This window comes from Piliocolobus tephrosceles, chromosome 1, assembly GCF_002776525.5.
Source record: "Piliocolobus tephrosceles isolate RC106 chromosome 1, ASM277652v3, whole genome shotgun sequence".
NCBI lineage: Eukaryota > Metazoa > Chordata > Mammalia > Primates > Cercopithecidae > Piliocolobus > Piliocolobus tephrosceles.
The window spans coordinates 155,257,812-155,276,120 of record NC_045434.1 but is presented as its reverse complement, the minus strand read 5'-3'; the positions used below and the strand labels follow the sequence as shown (position 1 = coordinate 155,276,120).

Below are 18,309 nucleotides of genomic sequence, written 5' to 3'. Positions count from 1 at the left end.
CCAGTTATCTTGGCACAATTTGTTCAGCAGAATATCCTTTCCCCAGTGAATGATCTCGGCACTCATAAAAAATCAGTTGACTTTAGGTAAATGGGTTTATCTCTGAACTCTCAATTGTATCCCATTGATCTACGTATCTATCTTTGTGCCAACAACACATTATTTTGATTACTATTGCTTCGTAAATTTTGAAACAGTGAAGTGTGAATCGTCCTTTGTGCTTTTTCAGGATGATTTTGGCTCTTCTGGGTCCCCTGTGATTCCATATGGATTTTATTTTATTTTATTTTTGAGACAGAGTTTTGCTCTTGTTGCCCAGGCTGGAGTGCAATGGTGCAATCTTGGCTCACTGTAACTTCTGCCTCCCAAGTTTAAGCGATTCTACTGTCTCTGCCTCCCAAGTTCAAGCAATTCTCCTGCCTCCGCCTCCCGAGTACCTGGGATTACAGGCATGCGCCACCACACCCGGCTAACTTGGTATTTTTAGTAGAGATGGGGTTTCACCATGTTGTTCAGGGTGGTCTCGAACTCCTGGTCTCAGGTGAGCCACCCACCTTGGCTTCCCAAAGTGCTGGGATTACAGGCATGAGCCACTGCTCCTGGCCTCATATAAATTTTAGAATCAGTTGTCAGTTTGTAGAAAGAAGTCAGTTGGAATTCTGATAATAATTAAGTTTACAGATCAGTTTGGGGAGTATAACAATCTTAACAATAGTAGGTCTTTTGATCATGACCATGGGATACTTTCCCATTTAATTAGATCTTATTTAATTTCTTTCAATAATGTTTTACAGTTTTCAGAGCATACATTTTGCACTTCTTCTATTACATTTATTCATAAGTATTTTACTGTTTTTGATGCTATTGAGAAATAAATCATTCTTAATTTTCAAATGGTTCTATGCACACATCTAGAAATACAATTTATATTTTGATCATGTATCCGGCAACCTTACAAAACTCATTTGTAAGTCCTAATAGTTTTTTAGTGAATTCCTTAGGAGTCTGTATATATAACATCATGTCATCTGCAAATAGAGATATTTTTACCTCTTACTTTCCAACCTGGATGCCTTTTATTTCTTTTTCTTGTCTAATTTCCATGCCTAGAACCTCCACGATAATGTTGAATAGCAATGTAAGGACTTGTCTTGTTCATGATCATAAGGAGATTAAGTATAATGTTAGCTGTGGGGTTTTTTCAAATCCTTTATCAAATTGAGGAAATTCCCTTCTATTCCTACTTTGTTGCGTGTTTATGTCATGAAAAGATGCTGGATTTTTTTAAAATGTCTTTTCTGTCAATTTTGTTGATCTTTTTAAAGAACCAGCTTTCAGTTTCATTGATTTTCTCTATTGTTTTTCTATTCAAGATTTCATTAATTTCCACCCTAATATTTTTTATTTCCTTCCTTCTGCTTATTTCATGTTATTTTGTGTTATTCACTTTTTTTTTTCAGTTTCTTCAAGTTGGAAGGGTAAGTTATTTGAGATCTTTCTTCTTTCTAATACAAATGTTTATCTATAAATTTCCCTCTAAGCAGTACTTTAGCTGTATCCCATAAGCTTTGATATGTTGTGTCTTGATTATCTATCATCTCGGAATATTTTCTGATTTTCCTTTTAATTTCTTTTATTGATTATTTACATATCACTATCACAATAGTACATTACTTCTATTAGTGAATATTTTTCTAATGTAGATTGTAATTTCATTAATGATTTTTCATTATATTTTAAGGTTGAATATTTCATTGCGTGTATATACCATATTTTGTGTATCCAGTCATTTGTTGATGAGGACTTTAGTTGCTTTCACCTTTTAGCTATTGTGCATAATGCTGATATGAAGATGGTTGTACAATTATCTGTTTGAAACTCTGCTTTTAAGTCTTTTGATATATACTCCTTCCTGAATCATATAGTAATTCTACTTTTAAGGTTTGGAGGAACCACAATACTATTTTTCTTTTCTTTCCTTTCTTCTTTTGAGACAGGATATAGCTCTGTCATTCAGGCTAGAGTGCAGTATCACCACCATAGCTCACTGTAGTCTTGAAATTCTGGGTTCAAGTGATTCTCCTGAGCATCTAGGACTACAGGCTCTTGCCACCACACCTGGCTAATTTATTTTTTCATTTTCTTATAGAGATAGGGTCTTGCTGTGTTGTTCAGGCTGGTCTCAAACTCCTGACCTCAAGCAATCCTCCTGCCTCAGCCTCCCAAAGTGCTGAGCCTGGCATCAAGTAATCTTCCTGCCTCAGCTTCTCAAAGTGCTGAGATTACAGGTGTGAGCCACCATGCCTGGCCTTACAATACCATTTTTCACAGTGGCCACACCATTTCACAATCCACCAACAGTATGCAAGGGTTTCAATTTCTCCATGTCTTACCAACACTTATTATTATATTTTAATAGTAGCCGTCATAATGGGTATGAAGTGGTATCTTACTGTGATTTTGATTTGCATTACCCTAATGCTTAGTGATATTGAGTATCTTTTCCTGTGTTTGTTGGTTATTTGTGCATCTTCTTTGTAAAAATATCTAATCAAACTCTTTGCCCATTCTTTTAATTGGGCTGTTTCTTTGTTGTCAATTTGTAGTCATTTACATATTCTGGTTATTAGCACCTTATCAAATATATAATTTGCAAATTTTTCTACCATCCTGTGGGTTGTTTTTTCACTCTGTTAATGTCTTTTGATAGACAGAAGTTTCTAATTTTAATGTAGCCCAATATATATATTTTTTCTTTAGCTGCATATGCTTTTGGTGTCATATGCAAGAAATTGTTGACAAATAATTTCTTTTCCCTGTTTTCCACTAAGAGTTTTATAGAGTTAGCTCTAATTTGGGGTCTTTGATCCATTCTGAGTTTATTTTTGTAGATGGTATAAGATAAGGATCCAACTTCATTCTTTTTCATGTGGATATCCAGTTGTCCCAATAAGATTTGTTGACAAAACTGTCTTTTCTCCATTGTACAGTCTTGGCTTCTTTGTCAAAACCATTTGACCATATATGTGAAATTTTATTTCTGGGTCATTCCATTCCATTGGTCTATACTGTATGTTTGTCTTTATTCTACTACCACCCTGTTTTGATTACTACAGATTTGTAATAAGTTTTAAAATCAGGAAGTATGAGACTTCCAACTTTGTTCTTCTTATTCAAGATTGTTTGGGTTATTTGCATCTCTTGATATTTCATATACATTTTAGGATAGGTTTTTCCACTTCTGAAAAAATATCGGCCGGGCGCGGTGGCTCAAGCCTGTAATCCCAGCACTTTGGGAGGCCGAGACGGGCGGATCACGAGGTCAGGAGATCAAGACCATCCTGGCTAACACGGTGAAACCCCGTCTCTACTAAAAAATACAAAAAAACTAGCCGGGTGAGGTGGCGGGCGCCTGTAGTCCCAGCTACTCCGGAGGCTGAGGCAGGAGAATAGTGTGAACCCGAGAGGTGGAGCTTGCAGTGAGCTGAGATCCGGCCACTGCACTCCAGCCTGGGCGACAGAGCAAGACTCCGTCTCAAAAAAAAAAAAAAAAAAAAAAAAAAAAAGAAAAAATATCACTGGGATTTTGGTAGGGAATGTATTGAATTTATAAGTCACTTAGGTAGTATCGACATCCTAACACTATTACGCCTTCCAATCTACAAACAAGAAATGTTTTTCCGTTTACTGGTGTATTCTTTCTTTTATGTTTTGTAGTTTTCAGTATACAAATCTTTGGCCTCTTGGTTAAATTTATCCCTAAGTATTTTATTATTGTTGATGCTATTGTAAATGCAATCTTTTTCTTAATTTCCTTTTTGGAAATTCATTGTTAGGAATGCAACTAATTTGTGTTGTTGATTTTCTATCCTGCAACTTTGCAGAATTCATTTTTTAGTTGTGTGTGTGTATGTGTAATTTTTACAGTATTTTACATGTAAGATCACATCAGAGAGAACTTTACTTCTTCCTTTCCGATTTGGGTGCCTTTTATTTAATTTGAGACAGAGTCTGGTGCTATCTCTGCTCACTGCAACCTCTGCCTGCCAGTTTCAAGTGATTCTCCTGCCTCAGCCTCCCAAGTAGCTGGGATTACAGGCACCTGCCACGATGGGTGGCTAATTTTTTTGTATTTTTAGTAGAGATGGGGTTTCACCATGTTGGCCAGGAGGGTCTCAAACTCCTGACCTCAAGTGATCCGCCCACCTTGGCCTCCCAAAGTGCTGGGATTAAAGGCGTGAGTCACCATGCCCACCTGGATGCCTTTTATTTCTTTTTCTTGCCCAATTGCCCTGGCTAGGACTGCCACTACTATGTTGAAGAGAAGTGGTAAAAGCAGGCATCCTTCTTTTGTTCTTGGACCTTAGGAGAGATGCTTTCAGTCTTTCACCATTGGAGAAAATATATATGTATAATAAATATTTTCACCATTGGAGAAAATAATTTTTTATATATATAAATAAATGAAATATACTTTATTTATTTGTATATACACACATGCATATATATTTCTACGCATGTATTCATATATATGTATATGTATATATACACACATAAGTAAGTGAAATACATACGTGCAAATATATAGTATTTGTTTAATAAAATGAGGGTTTAGTTTTCCACCATTATATACAAAGGTGCTATAAACATTCATGTAGTAGTGTTTATACAAACATATACTTTCTTTTCTCTTGGTAAATACCTAGACATGGAATAGCTGGATGATATAGTAGGTATATGTTAACACTTAATAAGTTGACAAATAATTGTTTTCTATTTTCCATGTCTACCAGCCATGTGAGAGTTTTAGTTCCTCCACGTACTTGTCAATACTTGATATGATCAGTCTTTTAATTTTAGCCATTCTAATAGGTATGTAGCAGTGTTGTATGGTTTTTAATTAATACTGATCATCTTTTCATGTGCTCCCATGCTATCTGTTTATCTATTCTGGTGAAGTGTTAGCTCAAACATTTTGCTAATTTTTAAAAATTGGGTTGTCTTAATATTGCTTTGAAGGTTGTTTATACGTTTTAGTTATAAGTACTTTATCAAAATATGCTTTGTAAATAATTTTCCCCAGTGTGTCACATTTCTTTGTATCCTGTTATCAATGTCTTTCATAGAGAAAAAGTTTTAATTTTGATGAAGTCCAACTTACAAATTTTATCTTTTATGGACTCTTCTTTTAATGTCCCATCTAAACAAATGCTGAACCCATTCAAAGTTATATATTATATGCTTTTCTGTATATATGTTATCATTTGATTAAAAGTTTAAAAGAGTCAATTCTTAATTATAAATCTTCTAATGAGGCAGAATAACTGACTTTATGACAAATAATTTTATTATATTTTCAAGCCTATATTGCTGACAACAATGAAAGATATTGTAACATATATAATTAATACCATAAGCAAATAGTTCTTAAGGTCATGAATAGACTTTTCTCATTCCACTCTAATATTCTTCTTATCCATAACTAGTTATAGGAGCCAAGTGTCAATATTATGTTGTATGGAATAATATGTGGTAAAAATTAACAAAATCTGTTTCAAAATTACAAGTGAGTGATTATCTGAAAGCAGTATATTTTCTATCTTTAACATTTCAATTGAGTTTTTCATGGTGCCATTTTCAGATAAACTCAGAATTCTAAGAATATTACCTGCATTGTCTTTATACTGGGATTTGTTTTTTCTGCAGTTTTCAATTCAGGTGGAATAAGCACGGTTTTGGACACAGCCATTCTGCTTTGATTTGCACCAGTATATCCTTTCACTGAAGTTGCTTTCATTGTAGCAAAAAAGCTAATAGACTTCTTTGGTTGTGTGGCAATGTTCCTGTATAAGGAAATTAAAATACAATGCAAAGAATTCAAGATTGAAAAGAAATATCAACCAACAATAAAAAGTAGACTTTCATTTAAAAACATGTGAACAATCTAAACATATAACAAGAAATAATGATAGCTACTTGAAATCTTATTATGTATAAACATAGTTCTAAAGAGTTGGCATATATTACATCACTTTCTCCTCACAATTCCAAGAGGTTGCTATTAATGTTATTTTATATAAAGTCACAGAGGCTTTAAGGGGAAACATTCCTACAATGGTTGAGATTTGAATCCAGGTTGTCAGATCCTAAGTCCATGCTGACTTCTCTGGGTCTTAGTTTCTTTGTCTGCAAAATGAGGATAATAATAGTACTTAACTTATAGGTTATTATGAGGATTAAAAAAAATTAATTTTTTTATTGTGGTTAGGAATAACCACCTGGCACATAGTAAGCACACATGAGTGTGTAGTGCAGTTACATAGGCAGATTTAAACATGATTAATAAAGCCTAAGAAAGAATAGTGTGTTCCTTCCTGAATTATATACTACTTTTCTTTTCTTTTTTTTTTTTTTTTTTTTTTTGAGACGGAGTCTCACTCTGTCACCCTGGCTGGAGTGCAGTGGCGTGATCTTGGCTCAATGCAACCTCCGCCTCCTGGGTTCAAGTGATTCTTCTGCCTCAGCCTCCCAAGTAGCTGGGACTACAGGCATGCACCACCATGCCTGGCTAATTTTTGTATTTTTAGTGGAGATGGGGTTTCACCATGTTGGCCAGGCTGGTCTCAAACTCCTGGTCTCGTGATCCACCCGCCTCAGCCTCCCAAAGTGCTAGGATTATAGGCATGAGCCACCGTGCCCTTTTTAATAAGAAGAGAAGTTACAATCAAAATATTTATATCCATGAAAAAATATTTTTTCACTTTTGGATTTACCCTGTAAATTCCTTAAGACAAGGACTTACCTTATCATTTTATTCCTTCTAGTACTCTGTAATATGGATTTCTATAAAATGGGGATGATCCTCCCTGACATTGTAAAAAAGAAATATGCTTCCAAAGAAAACATTTTAAATAATACATTTAATTTTTAAATCATAAAAAATCAGACAAGAATAAAATATGTTTAAATAACGATCAATCAAGTTTTCATATTTTATTTTTCTTCATAGCATTTATCGTTACTTGACATTTTGCTGTTCACCCCTCTACAGAATGTAAGCATGTTTACGGCAGGAACTTGGTCTTGTTCACTGCTATATCCCTAGCACCCAGCACAGTGCCTAGTATACCATGGACACTTAATAAATATTTTAAAAATATATGAGTGAATGAATTCCATTTGTGCACTATTTCAAATTTACATTTAAGTATCCTACCCTATTCTCCTTCTATCTATAAGAACTTAACCCCCAACATCTCTAAAAAAAATAAAGTAACAATCATGTAAAAACTCCTTCAAATTATTTCGCCACCTCCTTTAAATTCTTCTCCCACCTCCCACAAACTCACTTATCTCTTTTTTTCCTTTCTCAGTAAAAGAGTTGCCATTCTTATCTGAGACTAACCTTTTATGTGAACTCTGAAATCTGTCACTGGTGTCTCAGGGACTCTTCTCCATCCATAATTCCAGGTCTCCTATCTTATTTTTTTCTGTCTTTTCCCTGTGAGCACAAAATTATGCCCCAATCATCTCCTCAACTTAAAAATCCTTCCTTTAACTATGTCTTCCTCTGCCTATTACTATATCTCTCCTTCCTTTCACAGTCCAACTTCTTAAAATGTTAGTCAGTAATACTGCCTACTTCATGACTCCTCTTTTTGCTCTGTAACTACAATCTAGCTTCACTGTTTCTTCTTCAGCTGACCATTCCTTCTTAAAATTGACTTCTCAGATTCGTTTCTCTCATACCATAGCCTATTCTTCAACCTCCTTGAGACCTCTAATCACCTGACCTTTCCATTTCTACCAAATAATCAGAACATTTTAGATTTCTCTTTTCTCTATTGATCTTGAATCCACAATTTATCAATTGAATCACTCTTTCACCATTACTTTCAACTCTCTCATTCTCTTCCTCCTTAACATTTTGCCCTACTATCCTTACAAAATCTGCTCCTCCCATTCCCTTTTCCTTTGAGCTCCCCTTTTACAGATTACGTTTAGGCTCAAATCTTAGTTATATGATTTCTCACTATATACACTATCCCTGAGTATATTCCATGGTTTCAATGACCACATGTACTCTACTTTCTTATGGCATTTACCTTTCTCTTCTACCATCCTCTGAAGACTTCATATCCTAAGTCACTGGCTCTATCCCTAATAGCTACTTCTGGCATAATTCTTGAGCATTTCAATGTCCATGAAGGTAATCCTTCAAATACTCTGGCCTCTTAGCTCCTTGAAATCTTCTCACATAAATGATTTTATCTGCCTTGCTACTTCAGACACTTACTCCCATAGTCATACATGTGGCTTTTCTCTTTAGCAAGGTCAATCAGCACTTCCTATTTTTCCAGCATACCCTCTCAAACTCCAATCCTTCAACAATCCTTTGACCCTATTATGACCTTCAGGCCCTTGATTCTACCATGCTTTATTCCTGTACCATCTTTCTCATGCCATCTCTTCCCTCTTGAGGTTACGGTTAGTTACTTTGATAGTTAATTATTATAATCATTCTTTACTTACATTCTCACCATACCTTTCCCTTCATTTCAGCATACTTGCTGGCAAAACCAAAATCATGGTTATTTCCAATTATCCTCTTACTTTGAGCCTATACCTGTATATTAACTACGTTTATAGTGTATGTAAATTTGATGCTGTAACATCTGACCTACATGCATGGGTCAAACACATGCCCTATTCTGGACAATCTGATGCTATGCCTGAGATACCTTGTCTTGGCCTCCAGCCTCTGTTCTTGCCTTCCATCCTCTTTCCTAAGAGAAGTTCTCCTCCCAGGAATGCACTTGTCAAATGCAAACCAAACAATCAAGAATCCACACCATTATGGGGCTTTCACCCTCTGTGCCACTATACCTGTCCTAATCACCCCATGGCCAAATGTCATACCAAGAGGGGCAGCTCCTGTGCTCCAGAACCCATTGAAATTATTCAAAGTTGCTAATCCTAAAGTTGTCTACACTGCCTCATTCATTACTTCTGGGTAGTCCCCTGTGGTGTGGTGGGCCCCCTCTTCCTTGGAACTGTGAATAACAATCTATTTTTTCAATGGCAATGACCTCCTGATCTATTAGACTAGCTATACCCTACATTTTATAATAATATACTGTATTTTAACTCAACCTGTGCAGCTAAATGAAACTGGAAGAAAAATACCCAACTGTGATGACAGGACTCACTTTAAATTATGGGTCATTATTTAAATCAGGGTCCTTAATGTGCCAACAATCTATATTTTCTCGGTCCATGTTTTACTACACTCTTTAAGGCTATCTTATACCTTCTCTTTCTTCAAATATGAAAACCTCCTCTCACATTTTCACTCTCAGCCATCTGAATGAGAACGCTGAAGCAATCTGGTAACTTCTACATGCTCCCACTGTCACATCTATGCACTTACCTATATCTGTGCCTATATTCTCTGTTTCTTTCTTGTTACTCTGAATGAATTCTCTATTATTACAGTTTAGGTCACTCCCTCTATATGCATACTAGAGTCCATTTCTTTTCTGCCTATTCAAGGACACTGCTCTAGCAGTTCTCTCTCTGCATCATAAGTTTTTCTCTCTCTATTGGATTATTACCTTCAGCATGTAAACAAGCTGCTATTTCTCCCATCTTAAACAAACAAACAAAAAAACTTCTCTTTACTTCATCTGTCTCTCCAGCTATCAATCATTCATGTTTCCTTTAATTATAGCAACCCCTTGGGAAAAATGTCCTATTTATTGTTTCCTCTTCTCTCTCTCTACACACACACACACACACACACACACACACACACACACTCACACACACACAGTCTCTCTTGAAAAGTCTGATGAGGCTTTTGCCCTTATCATTACATCAAAAGGATTATTACCAAGGTCCAATCACCTCCACAATACTAACTCTAATAATGGTCATTTCAAGTGTTTTCATCTTTCTTACCTGCAGCATTTGACCCAGCTGTTCATTCTTTTCTCTCTCTTTTTTTTTTTTTCTTTTTTTAACTTGGATCATAGGACATTCTCTTTGTTTGGTTTTCCTCCTCCCTTTTCTGTGGCAATCATCCTTGCACTTCTCTTTTCTATTTACATTCATAGTCTGGGGAACTTATTTAATGCCATGATTTAAACGTAATCTATGCGAAAATTATTCCCAAATATATATATATCTCTAACTAGACCTCTCCTCTATATATCTGCTTGCCTACTAGACACCACTAACTGAAACTTAGCATGTCCAAAACTAAGTTCCTGACATTAACCTCCACCACCACCACCACATCACCCTCACCCCATCCAGCAAATCCACTCCTCTAAAACTCTTCCTTATTTTTGTTAAAGGCAACTTTACTCTTCCAGTTGCTTGGGTGAAAAAAAATTTCAAAATACATCTGGAATCCATTCATTTGTCACCACTCTTGTTGCTACCATCCTAGTCCAAACACTATCCTATCTCTCTTGGATTACTGCAGTAGCCTTTCACTTCATCTTCCTACTTAACCTGGATCCCCTGAAGTTTATCCTCCACATAACAACCACAATGACCTTTTTAAAACACATATAAGGGTTGGGCACAGTGACTCATGCCTGTAATCCCAGTACTTTGGAAGACTGAGGCAGGAGGATTGCTTGAGGTCTGGAGTTCAGGGTTATAATGAGCTATGATTATGCCACTGTACGCCAGCCTGGGCAACAGGGTGAGACCCTGTCTCTAACAAATATAGAAGAATAAGATAAAATAAAATAAAATAAAATACGACTACTCGAAATCCTTCATTTACCATCCCATTCAGAATAAAAGCCTAAGTCCTTACTGTGACTTAAAAAGTCTTACATGCATACAGCTAGGCCTCTGATTTCATCTTTAGTCATCTCTTCCTTGTTTACCCTGCTTCAGCCATAGTGGCATCTTTTATATTCATGTTGGGCACATTTTCCTACCAAAGACTTGAATTTATGTTTCCTTTGCCTGAAATGCTCTTTCTCATACAGGTACATGCTTAGCATCCTCACTTTCTTTAGGTCTTTAATGAAAAACTACCCTCTCCTCACCTGCCCTAATCACCCCATGGCCAAATGCCAGAACAACAGGAGCAGCCCCTGTGCCTCAGGCCTTCCCTGGCTTTCCTTTCTAAAGTGTCAGAGTTCTCTCTCAAGTACTTCATTATCTTCTTGCCATATTTTTCTCCTTAGAACTTTGTACTATCTAACATAGTGTATCTTTAACTTATTTATCTTGTGAATCAGTTATTGCTTCCCCTTGGAATCTAAGTTCCATGAGGGTAGGAACTTTAGGCTCTTTTACTCCCTGTTGTATCCCTAATGCTTACAACAGTACTTGAGTGTGGAAAAAACATAAACTGTTTTTGCTCTGCTCTCATACCACAACAATCAATACAGATTTCTGTGGCCAAATGTGTAGGGTTTCTGCCCACACACCATCTGGGTGTCCTCCAATTCAATTCCAGCACTATCTACCTGAAGATAGTCTCAGCTCTTACAGGCAGAGAGCTCAGTCCCATAAGACTACCTCTGACTTTGAATGGCAGTTGAAAAAATAGGTTGTGGTCTGTTTCTGAATGCCTGCTATAAAATGAGAGTTCTGTCCAAACAACTTGACCTTACTGTTTTAGCCTAGCCCTCATGTCTGCGTGCAGTGGCTGCCACTGCTTTAATACTGTTAGAGGCCCTAAAAATCACAAACTATGCTCAACTCTCTACAGTTCTCATAACTTCCGAAATCTATTTTCTTCCCCCAACCATCGCTCAGGACAATGCTTACGCTGACAAGTTAGCTAAAAAAGCAGCTAGCGTTCCAACTTTTATCCCTCATGGCAGTTTTCCTTTCACATCGGCCACTCCCACCTACTCCCCTGCTGAAAGTTCCACCTATCAATCTCTTCCCACACAAGGCAAAAGGTTCTTAGACCAAGGAAAATATCTCCTTCCAGCCTCACAGGCCCATTCTATTCTGTCGTCATTTCATAACCTCTTCCATGTAAGTTACAAGCCGCTAGCCCGTCTCTTAGAACCTCTCATTTCCTTTCCATCATGGAAATCTATCCTAAAGGAGATCACTTCTCAGGGTTCCATCTGCTGCTATTCTACTGCCCCTCGGGGATTGTTCAGGCCCCCTCCCTTTCCTACACATCAAGCTCGAGGATTTGCCCCTGCCCAGGACTGGCAAATTGACTTTACTCACATGCCCCGAGTCAGAAAACTAAAATATCTCTTAGTCTGGGTAGACACTTTCACTGGATGGGTAGAGGCCTTTCACACAGGGTCTGAGAAGGCCACCGTTGTCATTTCAGACATAATTACTTGGTTTGGCCTTCCTACCTCTATACAGTCTGATAACAGACCAGCCTTTAATAGTCAAATCACCCAAGCAGTTTCTCAGGCTCTTAGTATTCAGTGAAACCTTTATATCCTTTACCGTCCTCAATCTTCAGGAAAGATAGAACAGACTAATAGTCTTTTAAAAACACACCTCACCAAGCTCAGTCACCAACTTAAAAAGGACTAGACAATACTTTTACCACTTTCCTTTCTCAGAATTCAGGCCTGTCCTCGGAATGCTACAGGTTACAGTCCATTTGAACTCCTGTGTGGACACCCCTTTTTATTAGGTCCCAGTCTCCTTCCAGACACCAGACCAACTTAGACTGCATCCCAAAAAACTTTCATCCCTACTGCCTTCTGTCTAGTCATACTCCTATTCACCTTTCTCAACTACTCATAAATGCCCTGCTCCTGTTTACACTGCCAGTTTACACTGTTTCTCCAAGCCATCACAGCTGGTATCTCCTAGTGCTATCCCAAATCGCCACTCTAAATTCCCTCTTACAGTAAATAAATAATCTTTGCTGGCAAGGCTATGCTGAACCTCCTTGGGCACTATCTAATTAGATGTCCTAGGTCCTCCCAGTTCTTAGTCCTTCAATACCTGTTTTTTCTCCTTCTCTTACCTTGCGTCTTCCGTTTAGTTTTTCAATTCATACAAAACCGCATCCAGGCCATCACCAGTCATTCAAAACGACAAATGTTTCTTCTAACAACCCCACAATATCACCCCTTACCACAAAATCTTCCTTCAGCTTAATCTCTCCCACTCTAGGTTCCCACACTACCCCAAATCCCGCTTCAAGTAGCCCTGAGAAACATCGCCCATTCTCTCCATACCACCCCCCAAAAAATTTTTTCGCTGCCCCAACACTTCAACACTGTTTTGTTTTATTTTTCTTATTAATATAAGAAGGCAGGAATGTCAGGCCTCTGAGCCCAAGCCAAGCCATCGCACCCCCTGTGACTTGCACGTATATGCCCAGACGGCCTGAAGTAACTGAAGAATCACAAAAGAAGTGCAAATGCCCTGCCCCACCTTAACTGATGACATTCCTCCACAAAAGAAGTGAAAATGGCCCGTCCTTGCCTTAAGTGATGACATTATCTTGTGAAATTCCTTTTCCTGTCTCATCCTGGCTCAAAAAGCTCCCCCACTGAGCACCTTGTGACCCCCCCACTTCTGCCCGCCACAGAACAACCCCCCTTTGTAATTTTCCTTTACATACCCAAATGCTATAAAACGGCCCCACCCTTATCTCCCTTCGCTGACTCTTTTCGGACTCAGCCTGCCTGCACCCAGATGATTAAAAAGCTTTATTGCTCACACAAAGCCTATTTGGTGGTCTCTTCACACAGATGCACATGATAACCTCTACTTGCCAAAGTTTATGTAAAATGGAAATAATATGGTCTTTGTGCACCTTTACAAGGTCAACCTGCAAACTGTAGAGTTCCTAAGTCCTCTTTTTCTCTATTTTTTTTTTTCCTTTTCTGCCTGCTCTAAATCTGTTCTATTAAGATAAAAACAAGTTCTTTTAGCAAGTCAGTGAATTTGTATTTACCTCGTGGCTAAAAGCTCTGAAGTAAAAGCTATAGAATCTGTTCGTGTATTTAAAAGACCTTTATAATTTCTATAATTTTATGTTTAATTGGCCATTAAATCTGTTTTCATTTCCTTCTAGCACATCAAACTTTTTCTCTCTGCATCTTATAATGTAAATTTTGCCATTTGACTTTCACCTGAGTTGTTTCCTTTAACCTGCAAATTGAAGGCTATTTAGCTGACAACTGCCCAGGGTTGAAACAGGTTATCAAGAATCAGAAAATCTGAGATAGGAAAAAACAAAAAAAAGGTTTTTATGAATCTATAAAATGTACTTCCATCTGCATGCCTAATACGTCTATGTATTTATGTGTTGTGTACACAATGTTTCACTACTAAAAATATATAAAAGAGCTCTAATTAATTGGCTTTAAAAATAAAAGCGCTTAAATCAGGTATTAAAAAGGAAAAGACTAGTCAAATGCTTTTTCGAGTTTATGTAACTTAAGCAAAATCTTTAATAAATAAACTAGCTTTAAAATTAGTGGTAAAGTAACATTAGAAATGTCCTAAGAATTGCCAGCATACATTTTGTTTGCATTTATTAATCAAGTAATTTCATACTTATCCCTGACAAATACTATAAGGTGTCAAAATTTGGCAAAGGGTTTATAAAACCATAAACCCAGCCCAAGATAGAATGACCTTTGCTCTGTAATCTTTAACAAATAAGACATTAATATTGGTTTAATGAAAATACCTACATCTTGAATTATTTAGAAAGATTACCATAACTTCTAATCCTGTGGCTTTAAGCAGTCTAGTCCACAGGCAGTAAGGAGATTTGTTTTGGGAAAGAACTGTTATCGTCTTTGTTTCAAAGCTAAACTATTAACTAAGTACCTCCCAAAGTTACTTTTGCCTATGCCCAGGAATGAACAAGGACAGCTTGGAGGTTAGAAGCAAGGTGGAGTCAGTTAGGTTATATCTTTTTCACTGTCTCAGTTATAATTTTGCTATGGCAGTTTCATAATTTTAAATCACGACTATCACAGTTTTCATATGTCACATAGATAAAAAAATTAGGTAAATGTAATGGGATAAATACTTGTAGACAAGCTTGTCATAATTTAGACTCTAAGGTTGTATTAAATTCAATAATTGATATTTCATCATTTGAGTATTTTCCAGGAATATTGTAGAAAAACATTCTTGGTAAAAGTATAAAAGAGTGTGTCCTTTTAAAAAAAACTGAACAAGTTTTGTCTAATTCAGTTTAAAGGTTATACATAAAACAAGGTAAAACGAACCAGTAAATAACAGAAATGTAAAGAAAGTTATAAAAATAAAGAGGTTTTTGTGTGGTAAGAAAGCTTAAAGAGAACAATTTTATAAGAGAAAAAAATCTTTGGTCAGGCACAGCGGCTCATGTCTGTAATCCAACACATTGGGAGGCTGAGGTGGGCGGATCCCAGGATATTAGGTCCCAGGAGTTTGAAACCAGCCTGGCCAACATGGCAAAACCCATCTCTACTAAAAATACAAAAATTAGCCAGGTGTGGTGGTGTGCACCTGTAATCCAGCTACTCAGGAGACTGAGGCAGGAGAATCGCTTGAACCCAGGAGGTGGAGCCTGGGCAACAGAGCAAGACTCTGAAAAAAAAAAAAATAATAATTTCATATGATAAATTTAGTCCTAAAACAAAATGACTGGTTGTTTAAGGAGGAGGGATTTTCAGGACAAACCAGAAAGTCCAAGCACATCAAGAACAATTGGTGTAAATCACGATAAGAGATTAAAAAAAAAAAAAAACCAAAACAAAAAAAACTTGTATATGATCAAGTTCTCATATTGTTTTGGTTTGCATAGGAATAAAAAACTGAGATTAAGTTTTTTTTTAAATTAAGGTTATTACATCCATGTATCTTTCTGTATACGCTCCTAAAGTATTTGTGACATTAAGTTACAGGGTTTTGATTCTTGTGTCTAAAAGGACAAGTCCTGTTAAATCTTAACACTGACAGCAATTAAAGCCTTATCTCCAGGCCCCATAGAAGATGCTAATCAAAATAAACTGCATCCCGGAGACACAGGGCCAGAAATTAAAGCCATTCAACTCTTCAAGGCCCAGGGACTATTGTGAAAGAGGTTGGTGTGTGGGATTTTAAGGGAGAAAATAAGTTCAGTTTCTCTATAAATTAATCAATGTCAAAGGCACACTGATGTAAGACCAGTATATGGGCCCCTGTGTCAGATTAACAAGGTTTTCTTGAAGCATTAATCAACTCCTTAATAAAGGTTATAAAAGACATTTGGAAGCTGTATCGCTATATCTTATGGTCAAAATTAAAATTTCATAGTTTGTAAAATTTTGAAAAATAAATATAATTGACATCATGCTGTTTTAATTAGGGCTTGTTTGGAAAATTATGTCTCCTTTCTCAAAGAATGAAGATTTTTACCTTTTTTTTTTTTTGAAATCCTTGAGTGATCACTTTGGTTAAATGAATGACTTATTTTACAATGACCTATGTTCCTATTTCATGATATCAAGTCTTTTAAACCTTTGATATTTTAAAAGCTTTCCAAAATCAATTTATAAATTGTCTTTTCCTAATTAATCCTTTAAGATATTAGCTCCCCTAAAGTCCAAAAATGACATAATTTGGCTTATTTGGTATAAAAATTAGACAGGAAGCATTGCCAAATACGAAATGATGTTTGGTTTTCTTTGGGCTATATTTGTATAAATGTTATTGGTATGTGTTCCAAAATGATGGGAAACTCCTATAATTCTGATATAACTTATGTACATTATCAGTAGTTGTAATTGTTGTTAAATTATTGTGTGCCACAGAGGTAACACATTTCTTTGTCAATTGTGTCTCTGCTTATGGTTGTGGTTGCCCTAAAATTTTTGTCATCCATGGACAATTGTTGTCTTGTTTTGGTCCTTTTTAGGTGGTTCTATAATCAACTATGGAACTGTAACAGGTGTTCTTAAATGCAGGTTTCTGATAACTTTGCAGATTGTGACATTACAATGGAGGGGAAAAAAAAACTTTCAGGATTCTCATGGAGAGCTGAAATGTTCATGACTATCAAGCAGAACAGGAATTAACTCCATAAACTGAACTGACAGGAGACTAAAGCAATCATTTTAACTCTTGCTTTAAATGTTGCTTATTCTTTGTTTTCTAGAGTCTTGAAACTTTTCTTTTGAGCTACTGACAGCTTTTAAGAGTTTAGTATACTCCTATGAACAAAATTTTGAGCATATTTGTTTTTTACTACCTGATTTCTCCAGAATTTGGAAATATTTGTGAGTATTCTTAACTTATGGTAATACAGTTATTTGCACAAGTACAATAAGAATCTGTTTTAATTTGTAACAGGACACAATTGGAGAAGTTGGTTATTTTACCGAGGCTTTGACTGAAATGGTGTGCTTTCCTTTAAGGAATCAAACGTGACTTATGGAACCAATAAAGCCCTTGGAAAAACTGGCCTCATATTTTGTGTACATAGTGCCTGTACAGGGTTTCTGACCTGTGCTAAGTGAAGAATGTCACTTTCTGACAGGCCCAGAAGCCTCAGGTTTATCTTGGAACCTCAAGAGGAGAGGAAATTCACCCAACTCATAGGTATTTGATTGCATAAACCCATGGCTGGGCTTGGCTTATAAAAGTCCTATGTGAGATTCCTCCTATGAAAGTCCAACAAAGCCAGTTTAAAAGCCTATGTAAAAAATTTCTTGTTGCACTGTATAGAAAAATTAGGCCAAGTATAATAAAGCAAACCAGATGTACCATGATTTGTCTTTAGTAAAAATGGGAAACTGGAGAGAAAAATTACATTTCACAACTATAGTAGACCTGTTGTTAGATTCTAGTCTTTCCTAATGTTTTCTCAATGTTTATTATTTTCTACAGTTTGGACCAAATTGTAATTTTTCTTGGCTACAAGTCTTCAAAATAATGTTTTCAATTTTCTTCCTTCTTATTTGCCCTATCTTTCCTAATTTGGAGTCACTGAAAACTAACTTGTGCTTTCTTAAAGCCCTGCGAACTGAAGCCAGACAACTTAAACTTCAGAGGAAAATAACAGCAACCTGTTTACATACCTAAGCCACTTTCATACCTACCTACTGATATATGGATTTCAGAGTAATATAGCCTATATCAATTTTTCCAGGATTGTTCATTTGTTTGTTGTTGTTTTTCTCCCTTCTTCCCCCATTTCCTCTTCACAGGACATGAGACTTCACAATCTGCTAAAAATGAGCTTTTGGGACCTAACCCATCTAGGAATAAACTGTCCTAGCCATGAGAGATCAGATAAAACCCAAGACCAGAGTGTTTGGACGAACCGAGGCAAGATGGTGCACTTCCGGGTTCTTCATC

General features: G+C 36.5%; 1 protein-coding gene across 1 annotated transcript in view; it reads right to left on the bottom strand.

The window, feature by feature from the left end:
* The window catches only part of WDR78 (WD repeat domain 78), a 112,293-nt gene that overhangs the window by 86,978 nt on the left and 7,006 nt on the right, over positions 1–18,309 (bottom strand). Inside the window, 1 exon segment of the mRNA XM_023209865.2 lies at positions 5,669–5,843. Within this exon segment, the coding sequence (XP_023065633.1) occupies positions 5,669–5,843 (175 nt within the window).